General features: G+C 38.1%; 1 protein-coding gene across 2 annotated transcripts in view; it reads right to left on the bottom strand.

Moving 5' to 3' along the window:
- The window catches only part of LOC127876604 (murinoglobulin-2-like), a 73,004-nt gene that overhangs the window by 27,694 nt on the left and 23,709 nt on the right, over positions 1-21,601 (bottom strand). For both annotated transcript variants that reach the window (XM_052421933.1, XM_052421934.1), the window contains 9 exons: positions 20,946-21,201; positions 15,087-15,217; positions 13,724-13,877; positions 13,070-13,151; positions 10,046-10,274; positions 9,410-9,553; positions 4,784-4,888; positions 2,226-2,277; positions 1,171-1,269 (listed from right to left, as the gene is read on the bottom strand). In XM_052421933.1, coding sequence (XP_052277893.1) covers positions 1,171-1,269; positions 2,226-2,277; positions 4,784-4,888; positions 9,410-9,553; positions 10,046-10,274; positions 13,070-13,151; positions 13,724-13,877; positions 15,087-15,217; positions 20,946-21,201 — 1,252 coding nt within the window. The remainder of the gene's footprint in view (positions 1-1,170; positions 1,270-2,225; positions 2,278-4,783; positions 4,889-9,409; positions 9,554-10,045; positions 10,275-13,069; positions 13,152-13,723; positions 13,878-15,086; positions 15,218-20,945; positions 21,202-21,601) is intronic.

Here is a 21,601-nt window from a genome sequence, read left to right on the forward strand (position 1 = left end):
AATATCTTGGCGAACACCAGCAATCCACTGCAAATGCCGTTTCCTTATCAGTTGAACCAGATGTCGGTCACAAGAAACACAATGAATTCCGCAGCACATGCTTCTCAGTACACATTTCATGGCCGTTTGAATAACATGTTCGCTGGAAGCATTTTCGGAGGAACTTTCAACATCAACATCAATTCTGCTCCGAGCAACCAATGCCCATCGCCATATTCAAGTTGTGAGAGGCAGGAAACACCACATTAACGCCGTAGAATAATTGTAGAAAGCGTTAGCGACTGACATTTTAATCCTTGTGTCATATTCAAAACTTTGTGTGACTACAGTAACCGTCATTCGCGAAATCGCAGTACTCTTGACTATGACGTAGTTTAATGCTTGTACATTGTAGATGTTTTTAATGTTTTATCTATTTATGCTTGTTATTTTAAATAAACTTCGATGCATGTCTATTTTCCTGCATTGATATACACAACTTAATCAATTGATGAATAAAACATGCGATATGGTTTGCATTTTTGAAATTCTTTTCGAAACTATTTCAAGCGGGCAACATTGACATTCCAGAGGTAGGCAATGCGGTTGTCAAAATATCTTGGTCAAAATATTTGTTAAGAAGTAGTGAACTCGTAAATTTCTCTCTGGTTAAGCATGTGATAAAATAGATCTGACACTCGTTGTCATATCATACCATATTTTATTAAAAGAGTTCAGGAATTTGTTAGAAAGCGAGCCTTAATAATATAGGTTGAGTAAAAGTGAAGCATTTGAATAATGTATCTGAACAATTGTAAAACTAAAACATTTTTTTGTTTAAAAACCCTTATGAATTTGATAAAATGATGTTTACAATGAAAAAATTTAAAATTGCAGATTAGTAAAAGTGGAAGCATTTAATAAAAAACATATATTTAAATGCGTGTTTATTGACAATTTTATCATGAGATAATATCATGATGGAAGGTTTCTAACATATCTATCACTGTGAAAAAAATTATATACCTTTGTATCTTTGTTTATTACAGGGCAATAAGTAAAGGGTACCAAACTATGTACTTTTGAAGTGTTTTCTTTTTTAATAAATACATATATGATCTTTTAACAACATATTTACAACATACAATTATTTTTATTTTACAAGCAAATAATTTACCGCAGGGGCCTTACCAACAATGTTTATCCAGCCCCTTAAGGAACCATTGACGATGAAGTCCCTGCTAGGGATCTGAGGGGTCAAGGACAAGGCCAGCACACCATCAGGGCTATCTGACGGCAAAATAAACATCTCAATCAGGCTAATGACTATTTAATATCATTATATGAGCAACGTTTTGAGAAAACTGGGCTTCCTGCATATAAATAAAGTATAATCCCTTATAAGCCTGTGCAGACTGCACAGGCTAATCAGGAAAAACAATTTCCACCTTTTCTGAATTTTGGCTTAGAGGAGACTCCTTTTAAACAAAAACTTCCATAAAAGCGGTAAGTGTTGTTTCTGATCAGCCTATGGCTAGCCTAGGCTAATCAGGGACATAACTTTATGCACATGCATTAAGCCCAGTTTTCCCTGAAAGCAGCTCAAATCATCTGAATGAATGTGTATGTTTATTAATGTTTCTCAGTTATTCTTCAACAGTTGCAGCCATATGCTAATCTACTCAAACTTTTCTTTTTCGTGGTTGAGAAGTTACCAGTACTGCATGCACATACTTATGCTAGTAACTGACAGCAACACTACTTCATTTCGAAGAAGGAGAATAAATACCATTGAAATAAGTTTATGACCAATGCCCACACAAGCTGTTGTCACAGGAGGGAAGTCCAATTTATATATATATATATATATATATATATATATATATATATATATATATATATATATATATATATATATATATATATATATATATATATATATATATAGCATATATATATACATGTATATATAAAAATGGGCTTCCCTTCTGGTGGCTGTTGTCACTGCCTGAAATGATTGGGGTGGGAAGCAAACTGTAATTCTAGAGTTGGTAGTTCAGCACTTTACTGACTAATCTTCCCAATTGTTATAATCATTGAAAAGAAATTCAAAAGTTGAAAACAAACTATTTTTTATAATTTTTAATGTAAGACAATTAAAGTAGTCATAAGACTAAATTATAAATAATATAACAGGAATTTGAACAATCCAAATGTCTATGCATTAACATTTCATTAGTAAATACCTTGTGGGCAAATGAACTGAGACTGTGTTCGTTCTTCCTCAAGTCCTTCAGCCTAGAAATACATACATAAAGTGTAAACCCATTACCACTTAGATACGTATTTTGACGTATTTGTAGTTTAATTTAATTAAATACCTTTTCATACTAGATTCAAGTTTCAAAGGCATCTTTCCAACCCTTAGATACTGATAAGCAGCAAACTGTTCTGGTTTAATGCTTTGCACATATCCAATTTCACTTTGCTTCCGAGTAGGAAAAAGTTATGGCAAGCAGTTTGACGCATACTCCCAAAAAACTAGGTTTCTCATGAGAACCTAGGTTCTCAGAATGAGAACCTAGGTTCTCAGAATGAGAACCTAGGTTTTCAAATGAGAACCTAGGATTTCAAATGAGAATCTAGGTTCTCATGAAAACCTAGGTTTTCATTTAAAAACTTGGGTTCTTGAAGCCATATGCAATCTTCAAGCGAGAACCTAGGTTCTCATTCTGAGAACCTAGGTTCTCAATTCTGAGAACCTAGGTTCTCATGAGAAACCTAGTTTCTTGGGATTAAGCTTCATATTGCAAGAAATTAGGTTTTTCATTAGAACCTAGGTTCTCAGAAGCCATGTGCAATCTTCAAGCGAGAACCTAGGTTCTCATTCTGAGAACCTAGGTTCTCATGAGAAACCTAGTTTATTGGGATTATGCTTCCAACCGCTTGCCATAAAAGGTTAAACAATAAATACACAAAATAATCAAACTGAACAGTTTTATGTATTGTCATGCTGTTATACCATAGCGGTCATTTCTGAGAAGGGACATGGATACACCTTGTGTACTCGGGTAAAGCCATTAAAACCTTTTGAATAAAAAACATGCTCATGTTCAGAATTCAAACAGTTTATTCACAGTCATGGGAGAATTTAATAAGTAAATTTTACATTCTCACATATGTGTTCCATTGCATAGTCTTAACAATTCAAAAAAAAATACAAAAAGAGACATGGTCTCATTGTAACTCAGAAATCATATGTGTATGAATTACTATGGCAACACGCTTATTTTACTGAAACCATATCAAATATGTTTTTTATGTGTAGGCTAATTTCAAAATTGCTCGTTTATCTGTTCACCAACAAAATCACCTAAATTAGATATCAAATAGAAATAGTTAACTGGTTCGTAAAGTCTGTTTACCTCATATAATCCAAGCAATTGTATTGTATTCTTCTAGATAAGACAAGTGTTACAGTAAGCGTCCCCCCCCCCCACACCCCACACCCACCCCTTAACATAAAAAACAATAGCAACAAAACAAGAATTAATTCAAGTTTGATGTATGTTTTATAATGCAATGTCCAATAAAAATGAAATTAAATGTTTTCTGCCTTGCTGTCCTTTCAATAATATTCCTGGGAGGGTCGATAAACTACATGTACTTGTGTATAATTGAATAAAAGAAGTATATAAATATTTGTTTTTATATAATAAGTACTATGTAAAAGCATGCAGAAGTACCATTACTAATATTTGAAACACCTCAATCATGGTTATCACATGTCCATGGAAAGTTTTCTATATCATGATAAAATAATTTTGCGTACAAAACAATAAATAAATCTCAGAATGAAGTCATTCATAATTCAATAGAAATCCTTTAGTTTATTTTTTGTATTGTTTGTGCCTTGTCTTTAAGTACGTTTTTACTACCCTAGTCTATGAAAGGTACAAAGACATCATCAGTTTGTCAGTTTGTGTAAATATGTGAATCATGTTTCAGTTAAACATTTTTATGTAAGAAACTTGTAAATGAAAACTTATAGGCTTTTCAATACATCAGATTTATTTCACAGACTGTGTGGGTTTGGCAAGCAAACACCTATGGAAAATCACTTATAAAGCTTGTGGTTCAAAAGTCTGGATTTTTCTGTCCACGGTGCATGATTGGAACCTTTTTTTTAAATGTGCTGATGATGTTCGACATTGTCTTGGGTAAAAGACTATAACTCCTTCCATTAAAAACAAACATCTAAAAATGAGCCTTGCTCTAGCAAAACGGGGCTTAATGCATGTTTGTCAAGTGTCATGCCAGATTAGAGTCTTCAACGCAAAACTCCATAAAGCAGAAGCAGACTAACATGGGAGGACACTTAACGCCATGGATTTAGCTTAGTTTACCCATGGCCTGGCTCAAATGTAATTAATTGTATGTCTGGCAGCATCAAATATTTTAATATAAGAGCACATCCCTGCTCTTCATGTGTCCTGAGAATTACCTGCTTTCTGCAACTTTCAAACATGTCAAACAATAAAATCATTTTATTTTATGAGAGTCATACATATTTAAAACAAATCTGTTCATATTCAGACAATTTCAAAATATTAATATTCAAATTATTACATCTGCATATATCATCTAAAATATTACATGAACAAAATGTTACACTTACCACTTCTTTTGACCCGTGATCAACATTTTTTATAATATTTTTTATAATATGCGGTTATGCATTACACATTAATCTTACATTCACAATCAGTTTTCAATCAACAAGTTCAGTCACATGTTAACTTACCTCCACAATAAGTTTTCGCGCCACCAGTTCAGTCACGTGTTTACGATGGTAACCAGGTGGCGCCACTGTGGAACGACAGGAAACCCGATGCTCACGAATAAAGGCCTGAAGATTTTAATTTTAGGTATATACTGTGGAACTGCTAATTTTTGCAGAGGTCTAATTTTTGCCATAACTTTATTGCGCGAATTTATTATCATCCCATATATTTGCTGAGTCAAGTAGTCCATTTCTCTGCAGGGAACATATTCATTCATATGTTCATGTACAAAATGTAAGTCAAAATATGAATGCATCATACAATTTTTTCAAGTTGATAAATAGAGTAAGCAGTTTGTTTGCCCAATGTAGATGGAACATTTAAGACGCTTTGCAATAAACAAAAAAGGTGTCAGTTTGAATTGTTATACAAAATATTTGTGGTCAACGCCTTATGATGGTGATCCATACCATCCAGAAATGGAGACATGGACCCTGCCAGCCAATTAAGTGCCTAATCTAGTTCCAACAGGGGTATCCGGACAAACGGCACCCTGACAATCGGCACCCTGTGTTTTTTTTGCATTCCGGGACAATCAGCACCGTATTAATTTTTCAACAAGGACAATCGACACCCAATTTAATTGTAAACCTGGACAGTCGGCACCCGATAAAGCTCGTCAGCACCTTGTTGAACTAATAAGTCTAATCCACTAGTTGGTTTGGTAAAAGAGATGATTTATAAATCCCGTCAACAAACTGTTTTATCAAACTAATAAAGTGTGGATTTATTAACATTATCTGCTAATTGGTTTAATAACAACTGTAAACAATTTACATTCATCAACGATAATTAAAGCATTCCTTAACTTAAGATTTTCCTGAAAACAACAAACTGCGAATGAAAACAAGTGTAAATAGAAGAACAAAAATGGAATCATTTCATATGAAAAATGCTATTCATCACGACACATCATAAGGGTGTGCGAAAGTTGTGTAAAGACAACTACATGTATACTCAACAAAAGTCTTGGATGGACAGCATACGTTGGACATGCACACAAAGACAAGCCTTTTTAGTTTAATCTCAATGTCTGTTAGGTATGATTTATATTGACAATTAGCAATCTCCTTTTTAAACCAATGAGCAGATTTGACTGATCAATTACTTCTTTCAAAGATTTTTTTTTAAGAAAAGTCAAATCAAGTCAAATGTCTTTATTGCTATAAAAAATAAATATTTCATAGCCTTAAATCGGGTGCCGTTTAGTTTAAACCTATTTATTTTAGCTCGATTGCATAGAAAGTAATTCCTACTTATTTGAAATGCTCTCGAGTCCGTTTCCTGGGCCTAGAACCAGTACTTGGTGTCTATATGGGAGATCGAAAGAACGCTCCCACAGCGGGTGCCGTTTGTCCAGGTTAACAATTTAATCGGGTGCTTATTGTCCTGGTTGACTAATTAACGAGGTGCCGGTTGTCCAAGTGCACCTGTTAATGGTAATAAACAAGCTGTCACTCTAGTAATGGAGAGTTCCACTTGAGTCTTGCAAGGTCAGGGCCTTGAATTGAACAATCAATGAATATTCTGTTAATATAAAAAAAATTGTACATTTTCATATTTGACATTATGCAAATTTATGACCATGCAAAGGCTGCTAGTTGATACAAATTTATCTCACTTGCTGTCAGCACAAGCTGATTCAAGGAAACTTTCCGCTTAAAGCAAGAGTTTGTTTGTCAAGGAAGTTTCAGTTTTTCAGTTATTATAGTCGGTCAGTTCAACAATTCAAACTTTTCCTGCAATAGCTGGTTAACCAGTACTATGAGCACATTCTTATGCCAGTACCTGACAACTGCCTAACTTTTATTAGGGAAAGGGGGGGAATATTTCCAATCCCCACACAAGTTATGTGGCTTGGCAAGGAATCCATCCCGGGATCCAATTTGCAGTCGAGGGTTCTACCAACTGAGCAAGCTAGCCCAGTGAAAAAGTTAAAAGCTTTCTTAAGAAACACTTTCTTTCATCAGATATATAAACACAAAACAATGGACCACTTATATGTACATATCTATATAACTTTTAAAACTGTTTACTCAATCCCAGTGTTCTCGCGGGTCGGCTATTCTTGTGGTATATTGTTTATGCCCGCTTGCTTATGTTTATAAACAAAGCTGCCCAACATACTTGTTAAAACATATGCAAGAAAACATCTCCAATGCTGCAAATATCAATAGATTCTTGGTAATTCAATGTATACAAGGGATTGAAAACATAATTTAAAGTGCAAATGTACACAAAAATCCATATTTAAAAATGAAATTGGACAGTGCTTGAAAATAAATGTGCTATTCTTTGTTTGTCTTCAATTCTACTTATTTTAAATAGGATAACTCGCCCATGAGTCGGAAGGGTTAGCGGTATAAGTCTATAATAAAAAGCTTTGTGATCAAAGCCGTGACTCAGCTTGTGCATGCTTTAACTATCATATAATCTGAATCTATTGAACAAATAATTATTTGATTCCCAGCTTATTTTCATTGAAAAATAGTTGAATAACAATAGCCACTGAATTTGCCCATGAGTCGGATGCATTCGCCCTTAACATGGACACATATTTGTATTTAGCATCACTGACACATATTTGTATTTGTATTTAGCATTTATTTGGTATATATTTTTGGTCAACATGTTGACAAAATGATAATAACAAGGGTGACCTTGACCTTTCACCACTCAAAATGTGCAGCTCCATGAGATACACATGCATGCCAAATATGAAGTTGCTATCTTCAATATTGCAAAAGTTATAGCAAAATGTTAAAGTTGGGGCAAACAAACACACCAACAGACAGGGCAAAAACAATATGTCTCCCACTATAGTGGGTGGGGGACATAAAAAGAGGAGAAATGACAGAGTCACTTTTAGTGTCTATCCAAACTTTACAACAATGGAACCATGTGCAGCACTGTGGGGTGACAAAGAAAAGTACAAACATGCAAAGATAAAACATTATGTGATTCTTGCTGTTTATGAGCTATGGGATTTTTTTTATAGATTGAGTCGTGTTAATTGGAATGAATATGTGTTTAATTCTGATTCGTATGCTTCTGCCAATAGGTACACTAAGGTTCGCCATAAGGGTGAACTGCGTTTGCCTCAAGGGCTTATTGAGTTGTAATACATATTTTACTGTAAAATATATACAATAAAGCAACCACTATAAAAAAATTACCTTTCATTATTACAGAATAAGGTAATGATTTCAATATCAAGTCATTTGTTAATGATGTGAAACATATCTGACAAAAATGCTGATGGTATAAAGATGATCGATAATTGAAAATTCTGAATTGACTGTCATCAGAAGTTATTAATAATGTAATAAATCCAAATTCATTGTGAGATAATATTTTATAACATTTTATTTCGAAATTCTATTTATTTTGAGAATGAATGCTCAAGTGTTCTTTATAATGTCACAAATCATGCTAAATAAAACTTATCTTTGAAAATACAAAGATAAAAATTTCCGACTCAAGGGCAAAATCGACTCAAGGGCGAGTTTCCTTAATATAAACTTTATTGATTGTTGCATTTGATGGTATGTCAGATCTTTGTTTATTCATGTTTGATTTTATTCAAATGCTATATTACCTATTTACCATGAAAACACCCACCATAATCAAACAAATTTAAATGATGGACAGTGGTTTTGTTTTTGTTGTGACTACAGCTAAAATTTATGGATTTTCGTTGAAAAAAAGGTTATTCTGAAATGAAGTAAAGTCAAATATGATTGAATATTCAATCATTTATCCAATGTGTAAATATGTTGTTAACAATTGAATGATAATTCCTTAAGTACCGCGAGTATAACCTGTTGCAGGCTACTTTAACCCTTTCCCACTCAGAGGCAAAGTGAAAATTGCTATGTGCAAACAGCATAAAACCAGAACAGCCTGCGAGTCGCAGTCTGTTCAGGTTTTATGCTTTTTGCTGCTCATCAGTATCTAAGGGTTCGAAATGAAGCCTTAAAAACTTGAATCTACTAAGAAGGTTCTTCAATTAAATAACTTTATATAACAAAATAACATTCTAAGAGACTACAAACATGTCAAAATAAGTATCTAAGTGGGAAAGGGTTAAACTGGATATTGCAATATTCATTCAAACCTACCGGCATGACTATTTTAACAAGAGCACTGCATAACGGGTGCAAACACTTGGCTGCGGGTGCAGTTTTTAATAAATGAAAGCTTATCAGAATTTATTTTTTTAGAGGTCACAGTGACCTTGACCCTTGACCTAGTGACCCAAAAATGGGTGTGGCGTGTACAACTCATTAAGATGCATCTACATATGAAGTTTCAAAATTGTAGGTGGAAGCACTATGATTTTAGAGCAAAATGTCAAGGTTTTAGCACGGCGGACTGCGGACGAAGAGCTGGCTATGACAATACCTCTGGTTTTCTCCGAAAACAGCCAAGCTCAAAAACCATCACATAACAATGGACATGCAAAATATATGCCATAAATGACACAACTTTAAACCTTTTTAACACTTTTGTGACTCAGAGATTATATGAATACCAGAAAACGTAGGCTTGACAACTTATAAAACAAAAAACATCAATAACTTTACCGATATCGTTAACATGTGGACACCTATCTCGCTGGGAACTATGTGGTAACTATTAGCAACGCTCTGCCCGGCACATACACAGAATTGCCAATCCTCATGGGCTAGAAGGGAGAACCAAGCTTGCTTCCTGATGTCCACTTGTAACTGAAAGCCAGAGATTATATAAAACAATGTGTAATACACTTTGTTTACAAGTTATTTCTTGTACTTTGCAAATAGCAGGATACTGAAATGCTATCTTTGAATGCAAGTTGCTGACAACAAAGAATGTTGATGCACAGAAACAGAAAAACTGGTAAATAACAATCCTAATTTCTCTTATTTTTCTGCAACTCTATTGTTTATTTTTCATTGTCCCATATTTTTGCCAATAATAAATTACTCAAAATTTCTAGACAGTTGCATGTGCATATATTGCAACATATTTAAAGGTGTGAAAGACCATTATTCAAAAACATGCAACAAAATCATAATATGCACACTTTATTTAAGTTCAACAATGTAAGGTTAAAACATAATTATATAAAATGCTTATCTTTGTGCACTGTGGTGAAAGTTCAAAATTGAGTATCTCTCAGCATAACAATATCAAAATGAAGAAATAATTATTCTTATCAATAGTCATTTCACACTTACAGCTATGCAATGTGGCAGATAGTTGAACACAGTTATTTTGATCTCAGCATTTTCCCCTCTGACAACGGAATACGGAAGGCTCACGTCAACAAAAAAGGGCTGAAATCCCGTAACCTTTGCAACATCAGAAATACCAAGACCTGCTGACTCGTGCAAGCACAAACTGTTCCCCACCCACTGGGTTACTGTGTCTGGCATGGTCTGGGTAAAACTGACAGAACCACTTGAACTGAAAAAAAAAAGATATCACATTCACAAATTTATATTTTATTGAACTGCTCATTAATCTTATAGTTTCATGATTGTTTTGGTGCATTTTTTAATTATTTGTTAATATGTATTCTGGAAAGAGTTGTTATTTATATGGATAATGCTTGAAATTGCGGACATTTCACCTGCACAGTTAAAACTGGAATTTTAATAAAATCTATTACATGCAATTCAAACTAGGCATGTGTCTCAGACATGGATGCCCCCACCACAAATGATTGGACACGGGCGAATCCATTATATGGGCAGTGCTCTATAAAAAGGGGTTTAATGCATGTGCATCAAGTGTATTCCCAGATTCCCAGGACAACACTCTCCACTTGTATGATATTTTCTGTTAAAGAAAGTCTCTACAAAGCAAAAATCCAGTTTAGTCTGAAACATTCGTCCCTGATTAGCCTATGCAGTCTGCACAGGGTAATCTGGGATGACACTTTACGCACATGCAATGAAACCCCTTTTTCACAGAGCACACCTCTTATATACTGTGAAACCATTTATTTTCGCGGGCACAAAATTTCGTTGTTTTTTAAAAAATGACTTTTTCATCAGCACTTAAATTCGCCAATTTCTGACTTTGAAAAAAAAATTAAAACATGAAAAAATGCGTCAGTCAATATCCGATTTGTTTGTTATACATTTCTGAAATATATCGCGGTTGCAATAAATCGTAGTGAGGAAAGAGGGAGGACACTTGGGAGTCACTTGAAGTAGGTGGGGCCTATTTGTGACATGCCAATATGCTAGTCTTGTTATCAGGTGATCAGTAAGGGGCCCCATTAGTGTATTGACAAGTTCATTAATATGATTAGCGAATTGGTGGGACCGAATAACCGTTAAAGATTGTTTGAAACAGTGAAGCCAATTGCCAATTGGTCTTTTTCAATTACTATCATGTCAAAACTAATAACAATCTTACCTTTATTAGCGCCAATTAAAGAAGGTGCGAACATTGTTATAATTAGTGTTAGCAAACTACTTTGGTCAGTTATTAATAAAATGTCAAGAGTTTAAATTAGATTGAATGCAATAGTATTCAAAGCAATGCTTTATTGTGTCATACTCAGTCATGAAAAAAACGTGTTTCCCGGGGAATTCCTGAAAATCGCGCGAAAATTAAAGTGAATTTATGTAAAGATTACCCTAGGTTTGGATGAAACTAATCGTCATGATTGCTAATTTTTCTTTACATGTTACGTTTTCATTTGCGTTTTAGCAGACTATATTTTAATTTATATTGTCAGCAAATAACAATGATTTGAAATATGTATCGTAAAAGTTTTCAAAGCTGTCAATGATTAAAAAGATCGATAAACCATACAAACACAAGCTATTTTTACACCTGTATTGTAGTTAAATGCAAACAACCAAACACAAATCAATATGTTCTGCATTAATTTGTAATCAATGCGGAGAATGAATATCAGTCAGGTGTTGACCACTCATCGTCATTTTTAATTTCGTTTATTGCCTTTGATCCGGATTTTCTGCGTGGAGGCTGCATAATCTGCAACAACGCTGAAAAACACAATACACACAATGGGTAATAAAGTTGTTAACAATTAGCGCAAATCATTACTATTCTACCTAAACGAAGTCAACGCAATCGATACAGTGGTACTGCACACGCGTTTTACAGCAATGTCACGTGTCAATTAAATACACTATGTAATCTACACCCCTCTGTGTCCAAACCGGATTTATCTTGATTACGAAACAGATGAAGTATGTATGCGTGGATTACATTGGATTTTAATGCCTCTAACTTCGGTAATTCAGTCTTAATTTTGTTCAAATATGGGATATAATTGTTTGTTAGGATCTTAAATTCGTCGATCGGTCGACTAACGAAATACACGAAAATTAATGCCTGACAATTAACAATGGTTTCAAAGTATTCTACCGCCACAATTCCCTTCATAATGATCAACTACACATTTATTTGATTAAGTTGAATGTTGAAAGATTGAGCGAGATCCTTTTGCAGGTACCTACAGACTTTATGACAGACAGACAGGCTAGTGCAATGCTCAATTCTTCCAACTCCATGGGGACTAGCAATTACAGCACTGTCATAAAGTACCATCCTTATTTGATCCTTGACCACTTAAATACGTAATTTGACGCGATTGTAGTCCTTTAATAAGTAAAATTTAATTAAAGACCTTTCTTTCTAGATTCAAGTTTTAAAGGCTTCATTTCCAATTCAGATACTGATGAGCAGCAAACAGCATAAAAAATGAACAGTGTGCAAGTTACTCGCAGGCTGTTCTGGTTTTATGCTGTTTGTACTTAGCCTTTTTCTCTTTGCCTCTAAGTGGCAAAGGGTTTAAAATTGTGACAAATGTCAGCTTCTTGAGTCATGTATCAACACGGATGCAAATGGATATAGAAATATATTTTAAAGTAACCAGTAAATTAGACTCCAGTAACTTAATTTATAAAGAAGCTGTCTAAAGGGCATAAAACAGACATCAGCATAAAATATCTATCAAAATGTTGTGGTTAAGTTTAAATGGGGGTAGACTGTTGGACCACTTAATTTCAGAATCCTTCTGTTTTGTCAATAAATTATACTGGTTTCTTATATTCCAACTTTAAAATCTTAAAAAATAAAAATATATATTATAGATTGTAAAATACAATAAAATGATTTCTGTAAAATAACTTTTAACTTTCTACATTTAAATTACTTTTGCCATTCAAATTTCTGATGTGAGTTATTAAAGTGAATGTGTATTATTCGAGACTAACGTCACTTCGTAAAGGTCCCACAGCCATGTTTCAGGAAAATTCTTCCTCAGGATAGTTACTGGAGGTCGCACATCTGTTGGGTCTGCACGTTGAATTAAAAAAAAACTGTTGTTAATAGTGTTATAACATTTATATAAAATGTAAGTGTCTGCGAATGCATAAACAACAAACAAGCTGTCCAGTAAGGTATGAAGATGAAGATAATACACAGATTTAATTGTCGTGAGAATCTACACAATCAAAAGATAAGTTCGATTTACAGAAGATGATTAAATAACTTAATTATATTTAATAAGCAGCCAAGCATTCTTTGCTGTCTGTCTTCATTAACACAACAACATTCATAGATAAGCAAAAGATAGAGGCCATTATCTAATAAAATAATTTATAAAAAGCTGCGCATAAGCGAAATATAACAGCTTTGTTCCAGGAAAACTGGGCTTAATGCATGTGCTGAAAGTGTTGCCCTAGTTTAGCCTATTCAGTATGCACAGGCTAATCAGGGACAACAATTTCCGCTATAAACAAATTTCTTGTTTATAGGAAGTCACTTCTAGATGAAAATCCAATATAGCCCAAAGTGTCATCACTCATAAGTCTGCATTAGGCCCAGTTTCCCCAAACCAAGGCTCAATACACCATGTCAGTTCTCACCTTCTGTGGGTTCCAGTGGGTCCAGGAATCCCCCTGGCCCCGGGATTGGTCCCTTAGGGTCACTGGGCAGGTACGGGGGTCCAAGATTATCCCCGCTGTGCAGGCAAGGTCGGGTCAGAAGGTCAAGGTCAGTCAGCACCATTACACCGGCAGTCTGAAATATATACAATATCAGAACTGATATACTCTGTAGCTAGTCAACAAGTTAAATGTTAATTTAGCAACAGCACACAATTATATACTGGTACTCAATTAAGCCTCATTCTGGGAAAACTGGGCTTAATGCATGTGCCAAAAATGTCATCCCAGATTAGCCTGTGCAGTCGGCAAATCAGGAACAAGACTTTCCTCCTAGACTATATTTTGCCTGAAAAGAGACTTCCTTTTATACAATAAGTACCATAAAAGCGGTAAGTGTTGTCCCTGGTTAGCATGTACAGACTGCACAGGCTCATCTGGGACGACACTTTGCTTTAAGCCCCATTTTTCCAGAGCTAGGCTTTTTAATTGATACTTATTATTGATTTCCACTGATATGATATTTGATATTTTATAGCATGTTCCTTTGTTATTTAGGTTAACATCAAAACTTGACAAGAATTTTCATGTTGTTTCATTTCATCTTTGATTCTTGTTTTATACACATTTTAGAGTCACAAAAATGACGTTTAGAAACTAATGAAGCATGGGTAAACAATTAAAACAGTTGATTTTTGAAACTAACAAAGTGAAGTCTGTATCACTTGAAAAGCAAATAAATTAAATTATAATTTAATGTACAAAGCCATGACATAGTGGATATGATATTTACACCAAGCCATGACATAGTGGATATGATATTTACACCAAGCCATGACTTAGTGGATATGATATTTACACCAAGCCATGACATAGTGGATATGATATTTACACCAAGCCATGACAAAGTGGATATGATATTTACACCAAGCCATGACATAGTGGATATGATATTTACATAGAAATCTGGACATACAAGGATTTGATCCCCATTGTTGGAGTGTTATATAGATGTCTCACAATGACATTAAGTACTAAGCTTTGTTCTACACGCACAGCAGTTGAGTCTCATTATTAAGAAACTAGGCTTCGTGTATGATCGTATGGTGTAGTCCCAGATTAGCCTGTGCTGAGTACACAACAGGCTAATCAGGGCGACACTTTCAGCCTAAACTGGTATTTTATAGAGACAGAATCCTATAAATGAAAAATTCCACACAATTGGAAATGTCGTTCCTTATATGAAGTCCGTATAAGCTAATCTGGGACAACACTTTACCCACATAAATTAAGCCCACTTCCCCAGGCACAGGCTCAGTTAATCAACAGGTACATTCCAACCAACCTTGAAGGCCAGTAGAGAGTCATACATATTGCTGTTGTACTGCATGATGGAGCGCCTCTTCCTCAACAGCGGGCTATAGTCGCTGTCCAACCAGTCATCCAGGGGGTGGGTCCCTGGGGAAAATGGGGGACCTAGGCAGTGGGAGAACAATAAATGGGCAGCTTAGTAAAGATTCTATCAAACAAGCCTTGTCCTGTGAAAAATGGGCGCATGTGTGTTAAGGGTAGTCCCAGATTAGCCTGTATAGTCCCCACAGGCTATCCAGGGATGACACTTTCCGGGCCTGTATAGTCCCCACAGGCTATCCAGGGATGACACTTTCCGGGCCTGTATAGTCCCCACAGGCTATCCAGGGATGACACTTTCCGGGCCTGTATAGTCCCCACAGGCTATCCAGGGATGACACTTTCCGGGCCTGTATAGTCCCCACAGGCTATCCAGGGATGACACTTTCCGGGCCTGTATAGTCCCCACAGGCTATCCAGGGATGACACTTTCCGGGCCTGTATAGTCCCCACAGGCTATCCAGGGATGACACTTTCCGGGCCTGTATAGTCCCCACAGGCTATCCAGGGATGACACTTTCCGGGCCTGTATAGTCCCCACAGGCTATCCAGGGATGACACTTTCCGGGCCTGTATAGTCCCCACAGGCTATCCAGGGATGACACTTTCCGGGCCTGTATAGTCCCCACAGGCTATCCAGGGATGACACTTTCCGGGCCTGTATAGTCCCCACAGGCTATCCAGGGATGACACTTTCCGGGCCTGTATAGTCCCCACAGGCTATCCAGGGATGACACTTTCCGGGCCTGTATAGTCCCCACAGGCTATCCAGGGATGACACTTTCCGGGCCTGTATAGTCCCCACAGGCTATCCAGGGATGACACTTTCCGGGCCTGTATAGTCCCCACAGGCTATCCAGGGATGACACTTTCCGGGCCTGTATAGTCCCCACAGGCTATCCAGGGATGACACTTTCCGGGCCTGTATAGTCCCCACAGGCTATCCAGGGATGACACTTTCCGGGCCTGTATAGTCCCCACAGGCTATCCAGGGATGACACTTTCCGGGCCTGTATAGTCCCCACAGGCTATCCAGGGATGACACTTTCCGGGCCTGTATAGTCCCCACAGGCTATCCAGGGATGACACTTTCCGGGCCTGTATAGTCCCCACAGGCTATCCAGGGATGACACTTTCCGGGCCTGTATAGTCCCCACAGGCTATCCAGGGATGACACTTTCCGGGCCTGTATAGTCCCCACAGGCTATCCAGGGATGACACTTTCCGGGCCTGTATAGTCCCCACAGGCTATCCAGGGATGACACTTTCCGGGCCTGTATAGTCCCCACAGGCTATCCAGGGATGACACTTTCCGGGCCTGTATAGTCCCCACAGGCTATCCAGGGATGACACTTTCCGGGCCTGTATAGTCCCCACAGGCTATCCAGGGATGACACTTTCCGGGCCTGTATAGTCCCCACAGGCTATCCAGGGATGACACTTTCCGGGCCTGTATAGTCCCCACAGGCTATCCAGGGATGACACTTTCCGGGCCTGTATAGTCCCCACAGGCTATCCAGGGATGACACTTTCCGGGCCTGTATAGTCCCCACAGGCTATCCAGGGATGACACTTTCCGGGCCTGTATAGTCCCCACAGGCTATCCAGGGATGACACTTTCCGGGCCTGTATAGTCCCCACAGGCTATCCAGGGATGACACTTTCCGGGCCTGTATAGTCCCCACAGGCTATCCAGGGATGACACTTTCCGGGCCTGTATAGTCCCCACAGGCTATCCAGGGATGACACTTTCCGGGCCTGTATAGTCCCCACAGGCTATCCAGGGATGACACTTTCCGGGCCTGTATAGTCCCCACAGGCTATCCAGGGATGACACTTTCCGGGCCTGTATAGTCCCCACAGGCTATCCAGGGATGACACTTTCCGGGCCTGTATAGTCCCCACAGGCTATCCAGGGATGACACTTTCCGGGCCTGTATAGTCCCCACAGGCTATCCAGGGATGACACTTTCCGGGCCTGTATAGTCCCCACAGGCTATCCAGGGATGACACTTTCCGGGCCTGTATAGTCCCCACAGGCTATCCAGGGATGACACTTTCCGGGCCTGTATAGTCCCCACAGGCTATCCAGGGATGACACTTTCCGGGCCTGTATAGTCCCCACAGGCTATCCAGGGATGACACTTTCCGGGCCTGTATAGTCCCCACAGGCTATCCAGGGATGACACTTTCCGGGCCTGTATAGTCCCCACAGGCTATCCAGGGATGACACTTTCCGGGCCTGTATAGTCCCCACAGGCTATCCAGGGATGACACTTTCCGGGCCTGTATAGTCCCCACAGGCTATCCAGGGATGACACTTTCCGGGCCTGTATAGTCCCCACAGGCTATCCAGGGATGACACTTTCCGGGCCTGTATAGTCCCCACAGGCTATCCAGGGATGACACTTTCCGGGCCTGTATAGTCCCCACAGGCTATCCAGGGATGACACTTTCCGGGCCTGTATAGTCCCCACAGGCTATCCAGGGATGACACTTTCCGGGCCTGTATAGTCCCCACAGGCTATCCAGGGATGACACTTTCCGGGCCTGTATAGTCCCCACAGGCTATCCAGGGATGACACTTTCCGGGCCTGTATAGTCCCCACAGGCTATCCAGGGATGACACTTTCCGGGCCTGTATAGTCCCCACAGGCTATCCAGGGATGACACTTTCCGGGCCTGTATAGTCCCCACAGGCTATCCAGGGATGACACTTTCCGGGCCTGTATAGTCCCCACAGGCTATCCAGGGATGACACTTTCCGGGCCTGTATAGTCCCCACAGGCTATCCAGGGATGACACTTTCCGGTGTTTCTGCCTATACTGGGGTTTTGTTTAGAAGAGACTTATTTCAAATGAAAAATCCATAAAAGCTAACAGTGTCATCTCTAATAAGCCTGTGCAGACTGCACTGGTTAATCTGGGACGACACTTTATGCACAGGCATAAAAGCCAAGTTTTCAAGAACAAGGCAAAAATAGGCTTTTTAGATCTTATTTGTTTTGTTACATTTTCATGCAGGTCCAAATTACAACTATTGTACATTTAACACTAAAGCTTTTAATGCAGGTCCACATTAAAAAAGACAATAAAGCAATGATTTTCATGCAGGTTCTCATTAAAGACAAATAAGCCTATAGCATGTAGCAATTAATTTGTATACTTATTTCCAAAGGCATGCTGTTCTTACATGTATCGTCTATTAGCTTAAGATTTTTATATAAGATAAAAAAAATTGTCAATAAACAGAGCTCCAGATAAGGATTTGTGAAATAAGTAACGGTACTGCCACTGACAGAAAGAAAAGGAGTAACGCTTAAAATCAATTAGACCTGTACTACCATATCCAAAAATACAGGTAGTACTGTACTACCCGTGTTCTTGGATATTGAAGAGTGTATAAGTGACTTTACAGAAACATTTGCAGCAGTTAAAATAAATATATGTAGCTTCTTAAACAGTTACTGTATTAGGTTTTCCATTCTGAATTATGATGCTTATACAACTACACATTAAAACTCATGACTAATACTATTTCTTCATTTTTCTTGACAAGATAACACAAGCCAACTAGTAAGCTAAGTAAATGAACACTTATTTCATAGTCTCATCCGTTTCCCATCGTGTTTTCTAACGTTTTACGCCACCGATGCAATCAAGTCGTTTAATATCGGGGCGACAATGTCTTTTTCTGGGTTTACAGATTTAGGATAGTTAAAAGACACCGTATGTAGTCATTATATGACAACAAAGTGTTGTTTTTGAGCTGCTTTCGGTTAAGCCGGCATTCAATTGCGCGCAGACATATCGTTTTTTACGGATTTACAAGTTACAGGAAATCACGCGACAGAATAGAAAATAATATATGAACCCAGTCTACAACTTTTCGGTAATGCAAATTAACGAAAAGCGCCGTTAGGTTAGAGACCAACAAATCACGCCGCGCTGAAGCAGACGTATCGGTGCGGTCAGATTTTTTTTCATAAATGCGTGAAATGGATATTAATGTCGTAATTGTACGTCCAGTTTATAAAAATAAATGCGTAAATCTTCATGAAAAAGGCGTATTTACGGCTGTACTGCCCTTATCTGGAGCTCTGAATAAAACCTCAAAAAAGACTTATGTTTGCACATTATCAAACTTTGACTAGAAATGTCACTGTCTGAGACCTGCCTGAGAAGTTTTGCCATGATTCCTCATAATACAGTCAAGAGATGCCCTTAAAAAAAATTAGAATGAACATTCACAAGGGCAACATCATTGAAATTTTGTTTTAGAGATATGCCTCTGAAAAACAAGGGCTGTTTGTAAAACATGCATGCCCCCCATATGAGCTCTCCGTTGTAGTGACAGCCATTGTGTGAATGACTGATTTTCATGATCCTAGGAATAAGCGTTCTTCAGTTATCATCCGGAAACCATTTTACTATTTCGGGTCACCGTGAACTTGACCTTTGACCTAGTGACCTCAAAATCAATAGGGGTCATCTGCGAGTCATGATCAATGTACCTATGAAGTTTCATGATCCTAGGCATAAGCGTTCTTGAGTTATCATCCGGAAACCATTTTACTATTTCGGGTCACCATGACCTTGACCTTCGACCTAGTGACCTGAAAATCAATAGGGGTCATCTGCGAGTCATGATCAATGTACCTATGAAGTTTCATGATCGTAACCATTAGCGTTCTTGAGTTATCATCTGGAAACCATTTTACTATTTCAGGTCATCGTGACCTTGACCTTTGATATAGTGACCTGAAAATCAATAGGGGTCAACTGCGAGTCATGATGAATCTACCTATCAAGTTTCATGATCCTAGGCATAAGTGTTCTTTAGTAATCATCCAGAAACCATTTAACTATTTCGGGTCACCGTGACCTTGACCTTTGACCTAGTGACCTGAAAATCAATAAGGGTCATCTGCGAGTCATGATCAATGTACCTATGAAGTTTCATGATCCTAGGCATAAGCGTTCTTGAGTTATCATCCGGAAACCATTTTACTATTTCGGGTCACCATGACCTTGACCTTCGACCTAGTGACCTGAAAATCAATAGGGGTCATCTGCGAGTCATGATCAATGTACCTATGAAGTTTTATGATCCTAGGCATAAGCGTTCTTGAGTTATCATCCGGAAAGCATTTTACTATTTTGGGTCACTGTGACCTTGACCTTTGACCTAGTGACCTGAAAATCAACAGGGGTCATTTGCGAGTCATGATCAATCTACCTATCAAGTTTCATGATCCTAGGCCTAAGCGTTCTTGAGTTATCATCCAGAAACCATTTCACTATTTCGGGTTACCATGACCTTGACCTTTGACCTAGTGACCTGAAAATCAATAGGGGTCATCTGTGAGTCATGATCAATCTACCTATCAAGTTTCATGATCCTAGGCCTAAGCGTTCTTGAGTTATCATCCGGAAACCATTTTACTATTTCGGGTCACCGTGACCTTGACCTTTTACCTAGTGACCTCAAAATCAATAGGGGTCATCTGCGAGTCATGATCAATGTACCTATGAAGTTTCATGATCCTAGGCCCATGCATTCTTGAGTTATCATCCGGAAACCACCTGGTGGACGGACCGACAGACCGACATGTGCAAAGCAATATACCCCCTCTTCTTCGAAGGGGGGCATAAAAAAACTGACGTAACAGTGCCAACCTGAAACCAGTATAACCCTCCCTTACAACTTCATAGTGCAGGTGGTATATTAATACCAGACACTCAACTCCAACATTGACATGCAACCAAACAAAAACAATCAACGTATCCATACCTTCAGCATTGGAGAAATCAGGAGGCAAAACAGACGTATCAGAGCAGTACTGCCAGTCGTTGACAAAGTCCGAGGTGAGGTCGTACCGTTCCAGCGTGTCGTCAAGGTGACTGGGTAGCAGCAGGTTCACCCCGCCCACCAGGTACACGCCCTTGTCCACCATGCTGGCCGTGCACAGGGAGTGGGGAGTGGCTGTTATGGTCATCTCCACAGGCTCACCGGGACGAGCGTTGCCTTTGTCGAACGACATCTTCACCTGAAAAATGAGAAGATATAGATGTAGAGCAGTATAGAAAGGTACTACAATATTTGATCTTCTGAACTGGAGGACACAAATTATATTAAATTTAATATATTTTTTAAATCAATGGCAGTGAGCAGACTATGCTAAACACCTTAAAACAAGTGCTAGAATAAGAAATTCCTTGGTAAAGAAATTGTTTTTTAATTTTTAATTATATAATCAAAAGGGCTGTTTATCCTGCCCCTTTTCAACAGAAACTTGTACCTTTTTTAACCCTAGGTCTTTCTCTAAATCAGAAACTAATAGTATGGCTTTGATGAAAAGATTGTCAGGAACAAGAGACAATAATAAACCAGTAGTGTCACCTGAGTGTCAGGTACATCAACTAGTGTTTGATCCAACTTGACCTAGT

The sequence above is a fragment of the Dreissena polymorpha genome, chromosome 4, assembly GCF_020536995.1.
Source record: "Dreissena polymorpha isolate Duluth1 chromosome 4, UMN_Dpol_1.0, whole genome shotgun sequence".
Lineage (NCBI taxonomy): Eukaryota > Metazoa > Mollusca > Bivalvia > Myida > Dreissenidae > Dreissena > Dreissena polymorpha.